The 19,279-nt window shown below is 42.6% G+C and overlaps 1 protein-coding gene across 7 annotated transcripts in view; it reads right to left on the bottom strand.

The window, feature by feature from the left end:
• Positions 1–878: 878 nt before the first annotated feature.
• The window catches only part of SRSF11 (serine and arginine rich splicing factor 11), a 44,028-nt gene continuing 25,627 nt past the window's right edge, over positions 879–19,279 (bottom strand). For 3 of the 7 annotated variants that reach the window (XM_025183153.2, XM_025183154.2, XM_025183158.2), the window contains 6 exons: positions 14,449–14,580; positions 13,692–13,781; positions 10,026–10,085; positions 8,072–8,167; positions 7,416–7,554; positions 5,943–7,309 (listed from right to left, as the gene is read on the bottom strand). In XM_025183153.2, coding sequence (XP_025038938.1) covers positions 7,112–7,309; positions 7,416–7,554; positions 8,072–8,167; positions 10,026–10,085; positions 13,692–13,781; positions 14,449–14,580 — 715 coding nt within the window. In that variant the 3' untranslated portion in view covers positions 5,943–7,111. Of the gene's footprint in view, positions 5,579–5,942; positions 7,310–7,415; positions 7,555–8,071; positions 8,168–10,025; positions 10,086–13,691; positions 13,782–14,448; positions 14,581–19,279 lie in introns of those variants that run through there. The other 4 variants (XM_006120237.4, XM_006120234.4, XM_006120235.4 and 1 more) reach the window with 4 other exon arrangements.

The following is a 19,279-nucleotide window of genomic DNA, read 5'->3' as shown; positions in this document are numbered from 1 at the left end:
AGGTTGTTACTAGTGCAGGTTTTATATTACTTAATATAAACAAATTATATATACACATGGATGTAAAAAAAAAAATCAATATTTTTACACCATTTTCTTAAGCTGATGTGCAGTATCTTAACTACAAGGAGCAGCTACTGAAATACAATCCCCATGCTATCCTGATAAGGATTGCGAAGGTGTTACACTTTAATTGGAATGTTTTGCGGAACTATCAAGAGGAATCAGTGTACACATTTACTACTATATTTCCTTTTGCTCAGAAGGCTGTTCTTTACTCAATGCAATGGCACTATAGGGAGGATGCATCTCTTCTTCAGTTCCTATTTGTGGACAGGAATAGAAAGGATTTTTTGGGGTGGGTAAGAAGCAGGGAAGACATTACTTTGTTGATTTAAAAAGTACTTGGTTTTTGTCCATATGAGTGCTCTACCATAGGATAGATGCACACCTATGCACTAACTTAGGCTACGTCTAGACTACATGCCTCTGGCAACAGAGGCATGTAGATGAGGCTACCAGACATAGGAAAATGAAGCGGTGATTTAAATAATCACCGCTTCATTTAAATTTACATGGCTGCCGCGCTGAGCCGATCAGCTGTTTGTCGGCTCAGCGCGGTAGTCTGGACGCGCGGGTGTCGACATCAAAGGCATTTGTGGACCACCCAGGTATGCCTCCTGGAATGAGGTTTACCTGGATGGTCCACAAATGCCTTTGATGTCAAAACCCACGCGTCCAGACTACCGCGCTGAGCCGACAAACAGCTGATCGGCTCAGCGCGGCAGCCATGTAAACTTAAATGAAGCGGTGATTATTTAAATCACCGCTTCATTTTCCTATGTCTGGTAGCCTCATCTACATGCCTCTGTTGCCAGAGGCATGTAGTCTAGATGTAGCCTAAGTGAGTGCATAGGTGTGCATCTATTCCTACTTCTTTGAAGTAGGAATAAGACCCTCCGGAAAAGGGCACTTTTTCCGGAGGATCAGGGCCACTGTAGACGCTCTTTTCCGGCTTTTCTAAAAGCCGGAAAAAAGCGGCGGACATTTTTATTTAAATGCCGCGGGGGATATTTAAATCCCCCGCGGATTTCCCTACGACGACTGGTGAAATTTACATGTCCCTTCCGGAAAAGGGGCCAGTGTAGACGTAGCCACCAGGTTTGAGTTTAGGGATGTGAAAGTGAAACCATTTATATGGTTAACCAATGGGCTCATTGGTTCACATGCAGTTACACCAGTTTCCCCCTCTTCCCTAGCTGGCTCAAAAGCCAGTTGCTCCCAGCACCGTTTTTTCTGTGCCACCTGTATCGGGGAGCCGAGGTGTGTGGGAGGGATAGGGGAGGCTGCTGTGAAGCAGCCTCTTTCTGCAGCAGGCCAAGGCATGCCATGGGCAAAGGCTGCTCTGGCAGCAGCCTCTGTACACAAGGGCCCCAGCAAGGAGCAGGGCTCCAACAGAGAAGGGCTGCTGGACTCAGTGCAAGCCAGGACCAAGCTGTCCTGGTTCTCACTGGACCAGGACACTGACACTCTGTATTTTAAATGCAGCAAGAGCCCAGAGGCACTCACTACATTGAAAATGCAGAGCTGTAGCGCAGGTGGTTTCCGGAGCCAGCATGAGTCAGGACTGCTCAGTCCCAGGCTCAAGCCAGCACCTGGAACTACCCCTGCTGCAGCTCTGCAGCGTGGTCCTTAACTAACCATGTAGTCAATAGAGTTTGTATCATCAACTACACAATTACTCAGATAACTGCAATTTAGCATCCATAACCAAGATACCAAACTGTTTCTGAGGGAGGTATAAATGTAGCTGTAGAAAGCAGTAGTCCTATATTTGCAGGAATAGATCACTTCCCTCTAAAAGTAGAAAGGTTTCAAAGCTAGTTGCAGGATAGATTGTAACGAACTAGATTGCACTTACATTCAGACTTATCAAACCATTTTTTGTTGCAGAAATGCAGATTCACAGTGACTAAAGGTAGCTCTCAAATCCTTCACAGTATGTAGTGTGGAGTTCCTATTAGAGTTGAAGAGCTGATTCCTTTAAAGGAGCCAGAAATTCAACCATAATCTGCACTTCTCTTGGGAGACCTGAAGACAGAAGCCATTCATAGTACTATGGCTTTGGCTAGGGATCTAGAACCTCTCTCTGACCTGTATGGAAGCTTGGAGGTAGTTTCTAGCTGTCAATAGACTCTCTGAACTAGTGAGCCCCAGTTGTTCCAGCTGGTCTTAGGGCAGATGTTTAATAAAATGAGTGAACTGGTAATGTGTGTTGAAGTTATTTTGACAACAGGGCTTGGTAGTTTACCACACAAAATAGGAGAGCTGCTGACATGTAGCTTTTGCTATGCTACAAGATTTAACTTTTAGACTCTATTATCATAAGGAGAGGGTGTGGAATAGGCCTACCTCTACCCTTCATTAGCCACATGTACCAACCAGGAAATGGAAAAGAGGTGAGAAATGTTCCTTTTTCTTCCGTGGAATATTACTTTTTATTTGCCTGCTGACAGGTGAGCTGGATAGTGGCAGTTATTTACTAGACTATGAGCAGGTAATAAGAGCCTTACTTATTAGTTCATTTTTTTCCTGAAGGGTAATAATTTATTTCCACCAAGGAGTGTTGAGTCCTAGACTTCATCTAATGAGATCTGGAAGGATTCTGCCAGAGGTTTCATGAGGTCTTTGAAAGCCTTTAAATCATGGTGCAAGGTTGGGGAGAGGGGGCATTACTGAATGAAAAGGACTTAGCTGATGGAATGAGTTTCCCCTCCAAGAGGTAGGGACTGCTTCTGGAACTGAGGTACATAAAGCACTAGAGTACCAAATGCCAATGTTTAGCTGTGGCGGCCTACAAATGATGTGGTGGTATTAGCAAGTACTGGGATTTCTTTCTGGGTGGAACCATACTTTTTTCCCTGAAATGATCATAAGCTCTGGGTCCAGGATGTCTGGTAGGGTCCAAAAGAACACCTTCAGAATACTGGCTGAGTGGGATGCAGTGGCAAGATAAAGAAAAAGGCCCTCTATTGAGGCCTTCAGATTTTTAAATCTGAACCTCTGGGCTGAAGGAAATAGCATCAGCCATGGGTGCTACACAATACCAGGGAAGGGTTTCTGGTAAAGGACAATAGCCACAAGAGACGAATGCCTCTGGTTTAAAAAGGTTGTTGGAAAGAAATCTGGAGGGTGCTGGAGAGCTATGTTGTGCAGTAGACTGAGTTGATACTGGGCCTAACATTGCCAAGATAGTAAGCGTATACTGAGAAAACTTGCAGATAAAGACTTCTCTGATCCTGAAGACCTGGTAAGTGAGATAATAGGCTACCAACTGTGTGCACAGGGGGCCTGTGCATGATCTTACCTTAGTGCTTGGAAAGGTCAGTTGGTAATAAGGAAGATACTTCTATTAAGACTTTTCCACATGCTGTTTCTTGTGCTGTACCTAGTGGCTTGGTACCAGGTTCAGATGGAGTCTTACATGCATCCTTTGAGGGATGTGAGGGGTTAGAGTGGAAGGAGAAAAACGCTTCTTTGAAGTCCTAGCCTCTGAAGCTGGTGCTGCCACCAGTACAGTCCAGAAATGTAAGGTTGATGTCCACAGAGGGAAAATGGACCCCCCACACACACATACACCAAGGCTAATGAGTGCTCAATTAAAAGGAGCTTCAGTCTAGCCTCTGTCTCTCTCAAACCTGCCTTTAGATTCTATGCAGAGATTACACACTGATAGGATATAGGTGACTCTGAACTACGGAAAATGGCTTGAATTCCCAGCACTGCAATTAAAAAAAACCTGTGGCAGGTCTGTTAACAGCTTGAACCCAGGATGTTTGGCATAAAAAAAAAATCAGACTGGTAGTGGAGTGAAGGGGAGGCAATAACCCCCTTTAAACACAGCCATGTAACACTAAAGAAATAAGGAAAAAATAATGAATGGAATACAAAGAAAGGGAGGAAGCTGTGAATCAACAGACAAGCAGTTGCTTCATTTCAAGCTGCAGATAGTAAAGAAAGAACTGAGTGGCACTGAAGGCAAGGTGGTATGGATCCATATGGAGACCCAAGAAGCTGCTCTGAACAGGACTAAGGAAATTATGGAGGCCTGTAATGCCTACAATAGAACCTCCATATGGACATATAGCTGAAGAATGTACATTTCCACACCAACATAAGCACAGTAATTGACTGATTTTGCTAAAATAAGGAATGTTAGCATTTCTCCATCTTCAAAGCTGACACCCCATCAAAAGGAGTGGTTGCATTTTACATGTGGCAGAGCTACCACTACAGGCTCAGGGAGCTAAAATAATCATTTAGTATTGGTCCTTTGCACAACCATAAGAGACAATATTCTAAAAGTGACAACTTAAGATTCTGCAGCAAATGCCAAGACCTTGGAAAAAAACCAGAGCCATACACAATGAACACTAAACTGATTTCATTTTAGTAGTTAATTAAATCTGTTTTTGTTTTCTATATGAAACTGCTGCAAAAATCAGCAGTAGCCATCAACTGTAGACTTAGTGTATCTCAGAATGCAGAGAGCTCATTAAAAGGTTACTAGGCCACATCTCATTTATATTTGTTCTCCAGTTGCTGAAGCAAATACCACCCCACTTCACACATTAAGGTCTGATCTAAATTAACCTCAGTGTAATCAGCATTTATTAAATGATCCCAAAGTTGTCTGCTGGTGGAAAAAAAATGAATTTAATACATGCTGACTTCTGAACTAGGACATCTGCATTCAATTTTGTAATAGGTAGAAGCATTAAGCAATTAATTCATTCTACTGGTGAAATAATGTGACTTAGTAAATGGTAGTTTATAAACTTTTTTAGTTACTTCCAATGTGTCTTCAGGCACCTTTAGTTATATTCATACTATATATTTACACAACCAATTCCAACACACAATGCTCCTATTTCTGAAGATAATGTAAACTTGTGTAGTATTTTTCGAGTCTGAACCACTACACTTCTTGATTATCTGAAGACGGGATACTCTTCATTATTCAATGCTTATGCAACAGTGTGTTAATAATCTACCAATTTTTAATAAAAGCCATGGAGCAGTTTTCTTTTGTTCTGTACTTGATAGCAAAATAAATGCAATTCAAATATGAAGGAAATGTAATTTCATTACAATATGCATATTTTTCTCCTTGTTTGCTAGTATTACCATCTTGTTTCACTCAACTAGAAAGAAAAGGCTAGGAGAACTGTTTGTATTGACATATACCTCTCTGTATTGACAAAATACTGAACAGTTTTTTAAAAAGTTACATTTCTACAAATTCTAAAAATGACACTGTATAGCTAAATGGCAAGTTTCATTTTAAAATGCCTGTGGAAAAATGACAATTAAAAAACCATTTTGGTTAAATGTTTCAGACTCAAAAATTATAAGTGTCTGTGCTAGTTTTAGTTTTACTCCAATACCTACTCATTTAAACCAGTGAACTGTTCTGTCATTTCAGGACCTTCTTTAACAGGTTAACTTTTAGAGTTGTACAGCTGATGCACACCCTTGCATTTCATTATCCTGTTCCTGCTATTCTTCCATCACCATTCTAGAGAAGATAAAAGGTTAAAGTGTTTATATTTTCATGAAAATACACACGTACAGATATATTTTTCTCATTATGTATCCTATAACACTTTAGATTCCCATTCAGGTCTACTACTGTTATCCTCAGTTAAGGTAATATAAAATACATACTGTACTAAGGGAAAAAAGGTTTAACTCAAGAGCTAAAAGACAAGCTAGCTTAACAGTTTTCCTCACCACATTTACTAGATTGATTTGAATTTAAATTGTGATCCTGTAACAAGAGGGGAGATGAGGGGAGGAAAGTCAATTCTAAATGAATGAGGTAATGTGATACATTCAACAGCATAAATAAATACAAGTTCAGTTTTACAGGAACATGATCATAAGTTTAAGGGTTTTATTATCAAAGTCTTGTAAAACAATTTCAGAAACTGTACATCAACATGGCACAGACTGTAGCCCACTTTTGTTTTTACCTGCACAAAAGTAAAAGCTCTGAAACGTCTTTAACTAAGAAAACAGCTCGTCTAACTACTTGCATATAACATGGAATCACTGTGTGCATAAGATTACTATTGCAGTGACAGTAAACACAAATTCATTAGTTTATACAACTTGAGATCAAGTAAAAAGTACATTATCAAGTAGACTTGCTTTTAAAAGCATACAAAGATCAATTTTAAAATGCACTACCTCTTTTTGCAACATGTTTAGCTAATGAACAAATATAAAACCAAAAATCAGAAAAAAGGATGATGAAAACTGCAAAAAGCAATGTCTAATCATTGGTCACTGGGTAAATTAGGAGACTCTGCATTATCACATCAGAAAATTTCATCCTCTCAAACCTATGAGAAGAAGTTAGGAATCAAACTATGCCACCCTACACTGCCTGAGATGGATTTTAAATTGACTGAGTAAAAAACCATCAAAATTAGCCATCAAAAAAGGTTAGTGCATTTTAACTTTGTCAAAATGAAACAACCCACCCGTTCCCCACCCCCCAGCCACATGGCTAAAAAGATTATCTACTTATATCAGAATGCTTATTTCCAGATGTAACTATGAATGTTAATTTAGTGTAGCCACACTTAAGACCCTTAAAAAGATCCATCAATATTGTAGAATTTTCTTAGAACATTTAAGATGTTTCTGCCACAATTAACATGCAATCAGTGCATTCCCTATACTGCTCTATTACTGCAATGAATCAAACTCTAGAAACACTATCATAAGTGAGCCAATTTGCTAAAGGAGATCATACAACATAAACAATCCATGCCTGCTGTAGATGCATGCAGCTTTTCACTTTTGCTTGAAGCAGCACCAAGTTAGGAAGACCTACTTGGCTACTCAAATTAATTTGGCCATAGCAAGAATGGCAACCAAATTGCCTCTTACTATAAAGCTTTTGATGTAAATTAAAATCAGCTTTACAACCATTTATAGCTTAGAGCTGTATACATCTAGGATTAACAAGTACAGCATAAAAGAATCACACAGGAATGACACTGATGCATGTCTGCAGCTGAATTCACTGCAAAGGCAATATTCAGTCACTCATATCCATATCTTCTTCATGATGATCATCCCCGTTTACTTTGGATTCTCTTGCTGAATCTCCACTTCCCTTATCCACTGGTGCTTCCTTTATTTTGGGGGAAGCAGAATCTGCTGCTTTCTTTTCTTCCTTTTTCTCCTTCTCGCTGTCATAGCCTTGTTCTTCTTCATCATAATCCCTTGTGACCTGCTTTGCCGAGATGAAAAAGTAAAAGTAAAACTTGCCTCAAGGTCTTAAGGGTTTAAGGTTAATACTACACCAAAGGCAGTGAAACAAAGTAAGTTTTTAAACATACTTTTACATCTTTGTCACTCTCAGATTTTCTTTCCCGATCCTTCTCTTTGTCTTTGCTTTTTTTCTTCTTGCTTGTTGACCGTTCTCTCTCATCTCTGCTTCTCTCTTTGTCTTTATCCTTCTTCTTTTCCTTTTTGTGTCTAGGATAACAATAAACTACTCAATTTTTGCACATTGTAAAAATTCAAGTTAAGACTTTATTGTAATACCCTCTTTTGTAGAACCGGCCCCTCATGCTAAAATCCTAGCTTAAACCCTAAGTCACCACCAAACGTCAGTTCAGCCAATGTTAATTATTGCTCTTGAATACAATCATATCCAGCCAACTCCCTAACGCAGCTCAAAGAAAGCAAGAGGGGGAGCAGAAAAGACTGGAGAATTTTCTAATGCAAGGCAGGACATGAAGTTTATTTTCAGAATGCACTAATAAATGTGTAGGAAGGCGTGTTGCCAGAACATCAATCATCAAAAATAGGACTTCCACTTCATGTAAAATTTACAGAAGAGTTCAATAAATTCCTTGATTGAAAAGGATAAAACTATACCCTCCACCATAGCTAAAGCATTCTAGGCACCAGTGCTGATTTCTCCACAGATATCCCTTTGAAAATTAGAGCTATGGAGTAACTGAACTCAGAGACCTGCCAGCACACTGACCTTCTTGGAGATGGAGACCGAGACAATTTTCTTTTGGGGGACCTGGGCTTTTTAGGTGACCGTGTTGCACTCCTGCTTCTTCTGCGCCGTCGTTCTCTGTAAGCATTAAAACGTAAAACAGTCCCAAAAAAAATCACAAAGCAGAAGTGTTTAAACTATAAAAATATATATTCGAGTTAATATAAATTCTACTGGCACATATCTATGTTCTAAAGGACCACTGCTCTACTGAGTCATTCCTGCTTCTTTTATCACAAAGACATGTCTACTACTCCTAGGGGGAATTTTGTGCCACTGTGGAATGCAGAATCCCATTTCCCCTGCAGAATTTCTGACCACTACTATGGACCACTGGACTCTACAGAGTCCAGCTTTTAACAAATGGAGCACACAGCCTGGCAGGTTGCACGCTCTTTGAGCCTCATTCTTCTAGGTGTAGTTAGGAGGATTTACGGCCATGGTGTTCAGACAGATTTTTGGCTTTGTTGATGATAACCAAAAGGCTGCTTGTGTGAGTGCTTAATGATGTAGACCCAATGACCACCCCACAGACTCAAGAGGATCCCCAAAGACCACAAATCAGATAAAGATCAAAGGTGCCTGGCCAGGTTTATTGCTAAGCAAAGTACAGTAATAATTGTCAGTAGACTTTACCAAATCACTAAGCACGTGTACTTACAACAATGGCCTTAGCAAAAACAGCGAGAAACTTTCACTGTTCCCTGGCTGACCAAAGACTGTTTCCCCAAAACATTACTTTAGCAGTGATGTGTAAAACTTATACCTGTATATAATGTGTTAGGTTGCCACTTCTGACATTGTCAGGTTACTACCTTCTGATGATTTTTAAACACCACCCATAACCCTGTACCTCGTGGTTCAATTAAATTATTTTTATTCATTATGCTATCATTTTAGACCCTTTCCTAAACCTGGGTCTGCATTTGTGGAAAGTGTAGGGATGGAAGCCACTAGTTGACTATCTGATAAACAAAAGCTTACTGGATAGCTGACACACTAGTCGCTTCCCCCGCCCTCCTTGATGCATCTATTAGAAAGAGGCAGCAAGGGGGGAGGGAGGAAGAGATGGAGATGCTGGGGGGGAAAGGGGGAAGCTAGCTTAAAAGCTGGTTCCCCACCAGCTCCAGCTCCGTGGGAAGAGGCAGGGGTGGACTCTTGTATATTTCAAAACAGAAGCAATGCATGGAACCCAGGGCCAGTGGGAGACTCAGAGTCCTCCTGGTCCCAGGCTCCATGCATCATTTCAATCTTTGAAATTTCAATCTTCGTACATTTCAAAGGCAGAACGCTGCATGGCACTTCTGCCTTTGAAATGTATCAACAGCCTGGCAGGCTCTTGCTATATTTCAAAGCAGAAGCGTCCTTATCAACTAATCAAATAGTCAATGGAAATTCCATCGATGAGGAAAGTGGGTACCAAGGTTTTAATAAACTGGTGATATCACGTGCTCTTCACTTATAACCAGTACCATTTACTGTTTAACACCTGGGCCTATTACCAATTAGTGTTTTGCACACTCAGCCCTGATCGTGCCAAGTTCTGTCAGCAGGGGCCTGCCTCTCGCTCAAAGCTTGGCTAACGTAAAGCTAGATTTTGTTTATTGTTAGCTAGGATTCAGGCCTCAAACCAGACCTGTGCTACATGGGCTTACGTTTATTAGGCCTTCATCTTAGTACACTAGGGATGGGAGAGGGTCTGGGAAAATATGAGGAAAGGCAGAGCTGCAGCACATCATGTCCCTTTGTAGGGCAATAAAGACATGGGGGCGGGGGTGGGGGAGGGTTGTGACGTAGTGGGGGTGCTGTCCACTTGCTGGTTGCTATGCTTGGGCTGTGGGTGACCTCTACTGGCCTGCGTCTGTAAGCACTGCCCAGCAGGGGGTCGCCCTGAGGACCCTCATGTCACATAGTCCATGGCCCAAACGGTTCTTACCTGTCCAGGGAAGGGGTCTGAACAAAGGAAGGGTGTGGCTTGGAGAAGGGGCAGTCTTGGCTGGGAAAACATGAAGAGAACAGACTAAGCGGAGTGCTGTGGGTTCAGGGGCCTGTGCACCCCTACCCCAAGGGGTCTAAGGCTGCCAGCCCGACTCCTATGTCCACATCACGCCTATGCTGTGCTGTACCCTGGAGAAGCAATAAACCCTCTCTATTCTACTGGCTGGCGGAGTCTCATCTTGCTGTAGATGGGGTGCAGGATCGGGGGGTACCTGATGCACCGCCACAGGGGGAGTAAAGGCTGTGGGAGTACTGGTGTCTGTCCTATTGCTGAGCTCTGTGGGGAGGAGCAAGCTGATGTCTGCCTTATGACTGAGACCTGAGGGATGCTGAAGTCTAGGCCAAGGGGTGTCCAGCAACTAAGCTTTGTGGGGAGGAAGATGCTAGTATCTGAAGGTTGTCCCATGGCTGGGCTCTGGGGACAAGTCTGGATTCTGAGGGAGTCAGCACCTCTGAAGTGGATTGTTGTGGGATTTTCTTGAACTCTCTACTCCTGGGGAAAATCTCCTCCCCCGCTTTTGTATTGCTAATATACTTGTGAAAGGGTATTTTGAAATAAGTTACCAAAATTGAAACTGAAGTCATTATATTGTGTTATTTTGACATATAAAGTGTTTGGGATTCTATAGAATTGTTTCTGGCACAGAACTCCTCCAGGAGTAATTTGCCATTAGCACCATTACAAAGCCAACACAGCTGTTGATAAGCAGTGCAAGCTGCCTTTATCTTCACTATCTACTATATATTTTAGAAACTGTCTGTCCATCTGTGAGTTCATTTGTTCAAGAATTCCTCCTAAACCAGGGGTGGGGAACCTAAGTAAGGCCCAGGGGCCACATCCAACCCCTGGCTTGCCTAAATCCAGCCCCTGAGGCTCAGAGCTCCCTCCCCAAGCACTGGGGAACCCATACTTGTGCTCCAACCCCCCCCCTCCAACTGCTGCCCCACTGTGGGGTTGGAACACACAAAAAAAATCTACTAGCCTGGGTCCCCCTAGGCTCTAGTGTGCAAGGGGAATGTGGAAAGTTTAATTCTCCTCAGTCGGGGGCCACGTTGGTGAGGGTTTTGGTTTTTTTGCTTCTCACTTGTGTGCAGCCCCCAACTGATTTTTCTGTGGATCAGTGGCCCCAACCCAAAAAAGGTTCCCTACCTCTTATTTAAACCATGGTAAAGGTTTGGTTGTGTCAAGATAAGGGGATGTGTGTGGAATTCGATTGTTCCTCTTAAAAGGGAAAGGGAGGGAGTCTGGTAGGAGGGACAGTTATACTGTAGAATGACCACAGAGGGGCAGCAATGGGCCAGAGATGGGACTAGGACAGCCATAACCTCACTGTGGACATAGGGGAAAGAGGTGGAAAAAGGAACAGCTATCTACAACATATTTCAGAGTTTGTCTGTTTGCGTGTCTGTCCGCCAGCCAGAGGACCTGCACCCCTTCTCTCGGCTGTGCCCATTGCAGCTGCACCAGCCACGGTCAGGCGCTTCTCACCTGGCCCAATCTGCTATGGTGACAGAAGGCTGCGGTTGTCCTCTCTCCCCAGCCTTCATACTGAACCCGTCATCTCCAGCCCCACCCCAGAATAATTTAAATAAAAAACCCCAAAACTTATTTGAATTAAGGACCCAAGCAACATCAGGTAAATCTAGCTGTGAAATAAATGGCCATCTAAATTCCCATTAAACATCCAATGTAGATGGTGTAGCAGTCAGACAAAAGAGTTAAGATTTTCAGCTATCATACAGAGTTTGTGATTTAATAGGAAAATTATTTTGTTTCATAAACAACATACATTTTAACAAGGAGCAAAAATAAAACAAAATCTATTTTCGCAGACAAACTAATACCTTCTTAACACTTAAACTTATTTGAGGCTCTTCATTGCACTCTAAGTCTAGGGACATATCTTTCTGTCTCTCACATACATTAATGAAGAAGGTGCTTCATTTGAAAGTACAGGCAGTCCCCGGATTACGTACAAGATAGGGACTGTAGGTTTGTTCTTAAGTTGAATTTGTATGTAAGTCGGAACTGGTACATATTGTAGGGGAAACTCTAGCCCAGGCATGTCCAAAGTCCGGCCCGCGGGCCAAATGCGGCCCGCGGTCGGATTTAATACGGCCCCCCGCTTCTCCCGGCTCCCCGGTGCTTTTTTTAACTGGCGCGCTCAGCGCGCCGCTTCGGGCCACTGCCGCCGTGGTCCCAAACCCTGCCCCTGCACTCCGCTTTGGGGCTGAGAGTGCAGGGACAGCCCCCGCTTCCTCCCCCTCTCCTGGCTCCCCGGCACTCCTCTGACTGGCGCCGCTTCCGGCCGTGCCGCCGCCGTCCATGGCGGCCGCTGCGGTCCTAAAGTCCACCATGTAGGGCACGTCCGCAGCCCCGCTCCCCCGCTTGGCTACAGGTTTGCCCTGCCCCCGGGCCGCCGTGAGGCTAGCGTGCCCTGCGCTCTCCGCCCGCCTCTGACCCTGCAAGCCCTCTACCTTGGGGCTGAGAGTGCAGGGACGGACTCCGCAGCTGCTGAGATCAGGGACTGCCTTTGAACCAGACCTAGCCTATGTACTGCAGTCCAGATCTCAGTTTCACCCTTCACATTAGTGTAGGCAAGTTTTTTTTTCAATTGAGATGAATACATTGTAAAATCTCAGTTAATGTCAGTTGGTCTAAATCAGTTATAAATATATTTGGACACAACATGTATAGTTGGTGTTATGTCGTTTGCCGTTTGCAATAAACTTTGCATAAAATAGTTAATTTGCATTTAATTTTAATGGTTCAAAGAATGTCAGGCAAAATGGTTGGCCCTCACGCATGTTCACTTCATCAAATCTGGCCCTCTGAAAAAAGTTTGGACACCCCTGCTCTAGCCAAACATTTCTCCAGAGCTCAGTTTTATTCTCCCACACCTCACTTCCCTCAGTCCTTTATTCTCAAGCTGAGGTGTCTGCTGAGAAAAGCTGCTCCGCGTCTCCCTGGTCTGCTGGGGGGAAGCAGCTAGTGCGGGGTTGCCTCACCCCGTTTGTAAGTAGGGATCCAATGTAAGTCGGATCCATGTAACCCGGGGACTGCCTGTACATTTTCTCCTCTTATTCCTATATGTATGGAATATACTGTGCAGGTACAGTCCTGTAATTTTTAAGCTGTCACAGTAAAGCCTCTGAGATGTGACCTTTTCAAGAGCAGAAAAGAACCAAGAGTTGCATCATGCTAATTTAAGTCTGGTATTTTCTCGTATGTATGAGATTTATAGTAAACAAGACAAACCAAAACCAACCTTCTCCCCCCCACCCAAAAAAAACACCAACAAAAAAACCTAAACTAAAATATCCCCAGATTTGCCTAGATCAGTAAGGCTTTGCACAGAACTGTAGGTACTTTAATAAATGATCTGAGGTGGTATATTTGAAATAGCTTCTGTAACCCTCTATGACCCTAGCTGAACTGCTATTTCAGAACTTGCAGCAAGACTCTGCAGCCAATCATGACTGATTCCTTCAGAAGTGAAAGAGAATCACAATCATGTGACAAACTAGGTTGGAAACTTTTACACCAATACTATTATATTCTACCCCTGGAAACACAACCTAAAAGTGACCCAAGTTCTGGTACCTGCTTGCGCTTCTTGATCGTCTGGCTGTGCTGTAGCTCTTTGGTGGAGTTTTAGAACGTTTCTTTTCTTTTTCTTCCTTCTTTTTATCCCTTGAAGGTAACAAAATGTTACATATTCAAAAATCAGTCAGTTTTCAGAAACAAATATTTGCATGACACAATAGGAAATAATGCCAGATAATTACAACTTTCAGACTTTTTTTTTTTTTTTTAAGAACAAATGGATTATCTTTCTCCACTGTGAAATTCATTGAAAGAGAGAAAACAAAGAGGGACAATTACTGAAACAGCAAAACAGTTACTGTAAATTGCTCCTTAGATATCTAAGATGACATTTCTAAGCTTAAACGCTACAAGTTACAACTGATTTTTAAATGAAATATGCATCCTCAGCTTTCACTGAAATTAACAGAAGCTGCATGTTTTCAGCATCAATGAAAACGAGGCCACATTTAAGTACCTAAGTACAAATGATGAGATGTCCTAACTTTAGGCATTACAATAGAACACACAAACCCATTCTACTTCCTCAAATACCCGCAAAATTAAATTGCACAAAAACGCTATTTGTTTAAAGCTTGTCAGTGCTGCCCATCAGTATCAATCACTGTTAAATTCTGCGATTTGTGGCACAGTCATAAAAACTGCTTGGTAGTATTTGATGACTTCGTTATTTTCTTTAATAGAAGTTACATTACGTATATTTCAGAATTATCAGGATTTCTAGCAAATTATAGAAGTCGCAAGACAGAATTACTTGGTTTTGGATGTGCTCCGAGACCTTCTGACTCTCTCTCTGGAATGAGATCTCCTCCTTCTCGGACTTTTAGATCGCCTCCTGCTTCTTGACTTTGAATGTGACCGCCTCCTTGACCTGCTTCTTGACCGTCTATCAAACAATACATTATCCACAAGATTACAAACATATATTTGATCTAGACATACTAGACTATTAGTTAAATGTTGCCAATGTACACAGAAAAAATTAACAAGCTAAAAATTAAGGTCATGTCCAGAGAAGCCATAGCAGAAAAAGAAGTGTCACAAAGTACAGATAATGAAGGTGTGCATGATAGAAACTGTGTCAGCTATTCACCATTATCTACTTCAGTTTGTGAATAAACACTTATGGCGGCAAAAGTAGGGCAGCAAGGAAATTTTGGAGGAATTATTTGAAATGGAGAAAGTGAAGGCACATAGGCTATGTCTACACTGCAGGGTTTTTGCTCAAGAAGTCTTTCGTGGAAGAGTTCTTGTGTAAAAACTTGCGCAAAAGTGCATCCACACCTCAAAGCGCATCACTTTTCACAGAATGGCCATCAGAACACTTGTGCTTTTTAGGATAGGCTCTTTTTGCACGAGAAACCCCTGCGGAGCATCCACACATGCCTTTTTACGCAAGAGCTGTAGCGCAAAAAGGAGTTATGCCCGTAGGAGGAGGTATACCTGCACTGCAAAAAGCCCTCTGTTCTGTCGACTGACTGTAGATTTTCTTGCGCAAAAACACGATTGAGGTGTGGCCGCTCTGCAGGTTTTTGCGCAAAAACCTTGTAGTGTAGATGTAGCTATATTGATCAGCTGAAGGAGCAGCATAGAGGAAAAGTATGGATAAAGCATGCTGGCAGGCAGATCAGAGATGGAAGCAGGAGTGGAACAATGCTGATCTGAAGGTGGGAACAAGCTGAAACTTGATACAGATTTAAGAGACCCAGTGGAGTAGTATGAAGACAGGACATAATTAGCGAGACCTAGCTGAACAGACTACTGAGGTACAAGGGTAAGAACTGAGAGGCTAGAGACAAAGTGCCAGGATAATTCATTGGGACACCTGGTTTTACAATGAATCCACCAAAACATTTAAACAAATTGTTTAAGCTACTAGTATATGGAGTAATTGCTGCTGGTAAACAAAGCAGATGATAGCCTAGTGAAAAATTCATTTGGTATCGGAGACAGTGTTTCTGGAGTGAAGACAGAAGTCAATTTAGTGCATTTTTTTTTATTAAACTAAAAGTGACTGTTTCTGAAAAAAAACATCCATTTTGAAATATGCATATTGTTGAATCAGCTGGCAGTAGTGGCACCAGCAGAAACAGCTTTTGTGAAAGTGAGTGTGAATATTTCATAACCCAAAATTATGTTGCAACCAAAGTTTCCATGTGTTGATTTTGAAAACACTATTAACCTTAAAGAGAATGCAGCAGAAATTCAGACATGTGATTACCAGAGCATGAATTATAGAACAAAGGATGAAAAATGAAAGGACAGATTTTAAAAAGTACAAATAGATATTACATTGCAATATAGAGGGTGAAATGGTAGAATGAATAAAACCACCAAGAGTGGCCAAGCGATAGAATAGGTTATTTGTTGATAGTGATGAACAGGGGAAAGGGTTTTGGATTGTGGAAGATTAATGCATTAAGTTTTTAAATTGAATTCATGGGAGTCCCAAGAAGTTATTTTACCTCTTAAGGACAGAAAATGAGTTCTGCCTTCTGGTGGCCACTGTATTGGAGCTCTGGTCCACAAATTAGTTGTCCCTTCAGTCTTATTGCACTCAGGGTTGGGTACTGAGGCCCCAAACGATTCCAAAACAAAGAGAAAACCCAACCTAATACTATGCCATCCTCCAGTCTTCTGGGGGGCACCCTGCCCTTCCCTTGAGGCCTAGCTTCCAAACAATCTCTTACTGGTGCATTTCCTGGTTTTGGGGTTAAATGCTCTCCCTGTGGCTGCTCTGGCAAGCATACCCATCCTTCTTGTAGGCTGAGAGGAAGAGCTTCATCCGACTTGCTGACCTGTCGGTCCCCAACAGTCAGGCTCTATCCTTTACTTCTCTTCTAGGCTTGGAATTGGGTACAGATATAGTGGGGGAGAGGGACGGGCAGAGCCAGCTGAGCCCATAGACTCTCCTTAACACTTTCTCCTTAGGGGTACGTCTACACAGCAGCGTTATTTTGGAAGAACTGATGTTATTCCAGAATAACAAAGAGCATGTCTGCACTGCAAGCCTTTATTTCGAAGTAATGTCAAGCAGGAAGACTTCTTACTCCGACTCATGGTAACCCTCATTTCATGAGGAGTAAGGGAAGTTGAAGCAAGAGTGTTCCTCCTGTGACTTCCTGCTACATAGACAGCACCTAAATCCAAATTAAGACATTTAAACTTCAGCTATGCAATTAACATAGCTGAAGTTGGATAACTTATTCTAACCTTAGCCCTGCTGTGTAGACGTACCTCTGATGCGGGGCCTCTCTATCCCATCTAATTTTGCACTCCCTGATCTTTCCCCAATCAGCTCTTCCCCTTCACAAGATAGGATCAAAATTTGAGTGTTGTGTTGGATGTGGAAGAAGCAGGGGGAGAGAGATCAATTTCTGTAATTTCGGTACTGGTATCTTTCATGGCATGGAGTCAACATAAAAGGGCATGGTTGCTAATTAAAGTGAAACTGTTGTAAAGAAGGTAGCACAAAAGCAAGTCCACTGTCTACCTCGCTGACAATAACTCTTTCTTGATTAGTGAATAGGCCATTCCCCTTCAGGAATAATTTACAAGTAAGGTACAGGATGGGGCATGCTTCACCCATCCACCAACTGGGACAAGAAAGACCCTAGTCCCATATCAGAGGTATTGCTCTGTAGCAGGAATTGTCTGGTGAAGCTTCAGCTATGAGACAGGCTCTCAGAAACTATGAGCCCAATGGGTTTGAAAGGACTTTCACAAGTGTTGCTCCATTAGAATGTCTTTGGGTTATTAGTTTTAGCAAGATCAGTAAGGGAGGCTGCAATGGTCAAAAAGCCAGGAATACAATGTTGGTAGTACCATACTAGCCTTAGGAAGTAGTGTACTTGTTTGAGGTTGGTATGGGGCACTTGTGTAGAGCCTGGACCTTATTCTCAAGGGCTGCACCTTGCCCTTTCCCAGAGTGTACTTAATGTGGGCCAAAGACAGTTAGTAGTCAGAGAACATGGGACAGCAGTTATATGTTTTAGAGGATCTTCACAAGTTTGATTACAGAATACAGGTGGGGTACTTTAGTCCAGCAGGCTCATTCAATTTGAGAGAAGACCTGTTTCACCTTGAAAGAGATTACCAAACCAAAGAAATCAGAAACTAGTTCTGGTGCCCAGATCTTACCAGTGTGTGGTCATGCAATTGTCCCAGGGAGCTCCTGGACTAGAGAGCCCTGAAAGCTCAGCAGCAGGGAGTGGAGCTGGGAGCGAGCCCAGAGTCCATCAGCCGAGGGGCAGAATTGACCTTCTGGGTCCAGCAAATGCCCTCCTTTGGGACCAGTCAGATCCTGAATGTGCCAGGGAGGTCCATCCTGTACATCATCCAGATATGCAGCAGCATGTTATGGAGCTGGAACACCTGGTCCATTAACCTTCTCACCATGGCTGGAAGGGTGACAGAATCCAAAACAACAAATCCAGAACTGAAAAAGGTCAAAAGAGGTATATCGGTTGTTTTTTTTCCAGGAACGAGGGTAATACTCTCTTCCTCAACCAAGAATTAGTTTCACTTGGCACAGGGTTGACGTCAACTTTCAATATGGTGTTGACTTTCCTGAAATCTATGCAAAAGCAAATAGTTCCAAAGGGGTATAGAGACCAGTGATATTGGGCTCTCAAGTAACTAAACTCCCCGCTTACTCTCAGAACCAGCTCATTGAAGCAAGAGTGCCAGTCAGTTTCTCTCATCTTCAAGTGAAGGACTTGTGGATTTTCTTGGACTCATTATTCAACATGTGATGGGTGATCAGATGAATTCACCCGGGCTGCATAGAAAACACAGTGGAGAAGGCAGTGGGGCTGGACCTTCTGTTCTGAAATAATGTTGCTCCCAATTTTGATCATCCCAGCGCTCAAGACTGCAGTTCCAATACTGTACATTCAAATGATACATTCATGAGTGGCAGCGGAATACTGAGAGCTGAATACTGTGCAGAATACTGAGAGCTGGTGTATGAAGCACAAAAGTTAGGGACGTCCACATACACTCCTGGACAAAAGTTAGAATTCAAGAATTCAAGCCAGTGTTTCTCTGTCCCTAAGTGCCCCATGAAGGACCTGGTATGGACCAGTTGCATGACCTCCAACTGGTAGGATCTGGGCACCAGGAGCTGGTTTCTAATTTCCTTGGTATGGTAGTCTCTCTCAAGATGAAACAGGTAGTCGACCTTCTCTCAAAGTGAAGAAAGCTTCAGCTTGTCAAAGTTCCACCACTTCCCCGCTGACACAATCATTTGGGTACAGGGCCATTTCAGCACGTCATCAGTTTTCTGCTCTTCAATGAGGTTGTAAATTTTGTTATGATCTTATACTCGGGAAAAGGAATAGTCGCCGAGCTAGGATTATACAGGGCTTTGCTCTGTTTGGCTAATGCCAAGGTGATTGGAAGTCTCCTCACTAGGAGAAGGAACATCTCCCGCACCAGGTTCACTAAGGTTTGTGCAACTGAAGGGAGACTTGTTGCACAGAAAAAGGTCCCAGAGATTCCTTCATCAGATCCCTGAAATATTCCCAATCTCAGCCATTAATAACTGGATAGGCAAGGAATGGGAACCAAACCAACTATTATGC

Source organism: Pelodiscus sinensis, chromosome 9, assembly GCF_049634645.1.
Source record: "Pelodiscus sinensis isolate JC-2024 chromosome 9, ASM4963464v1, whole genome shotgun sequence".
Taxonomy (NCBI): Eukaryota; Metazoa; Chordata; order Testudines; family Trionychidae; genus Pelodiscus; species Pelodiscus sinensis.
The sequence above is the reverse complement of the archived record's forward strand: the minus strand, read 5'-3'. Positions and strand labels throughout refer to the sequence as shown.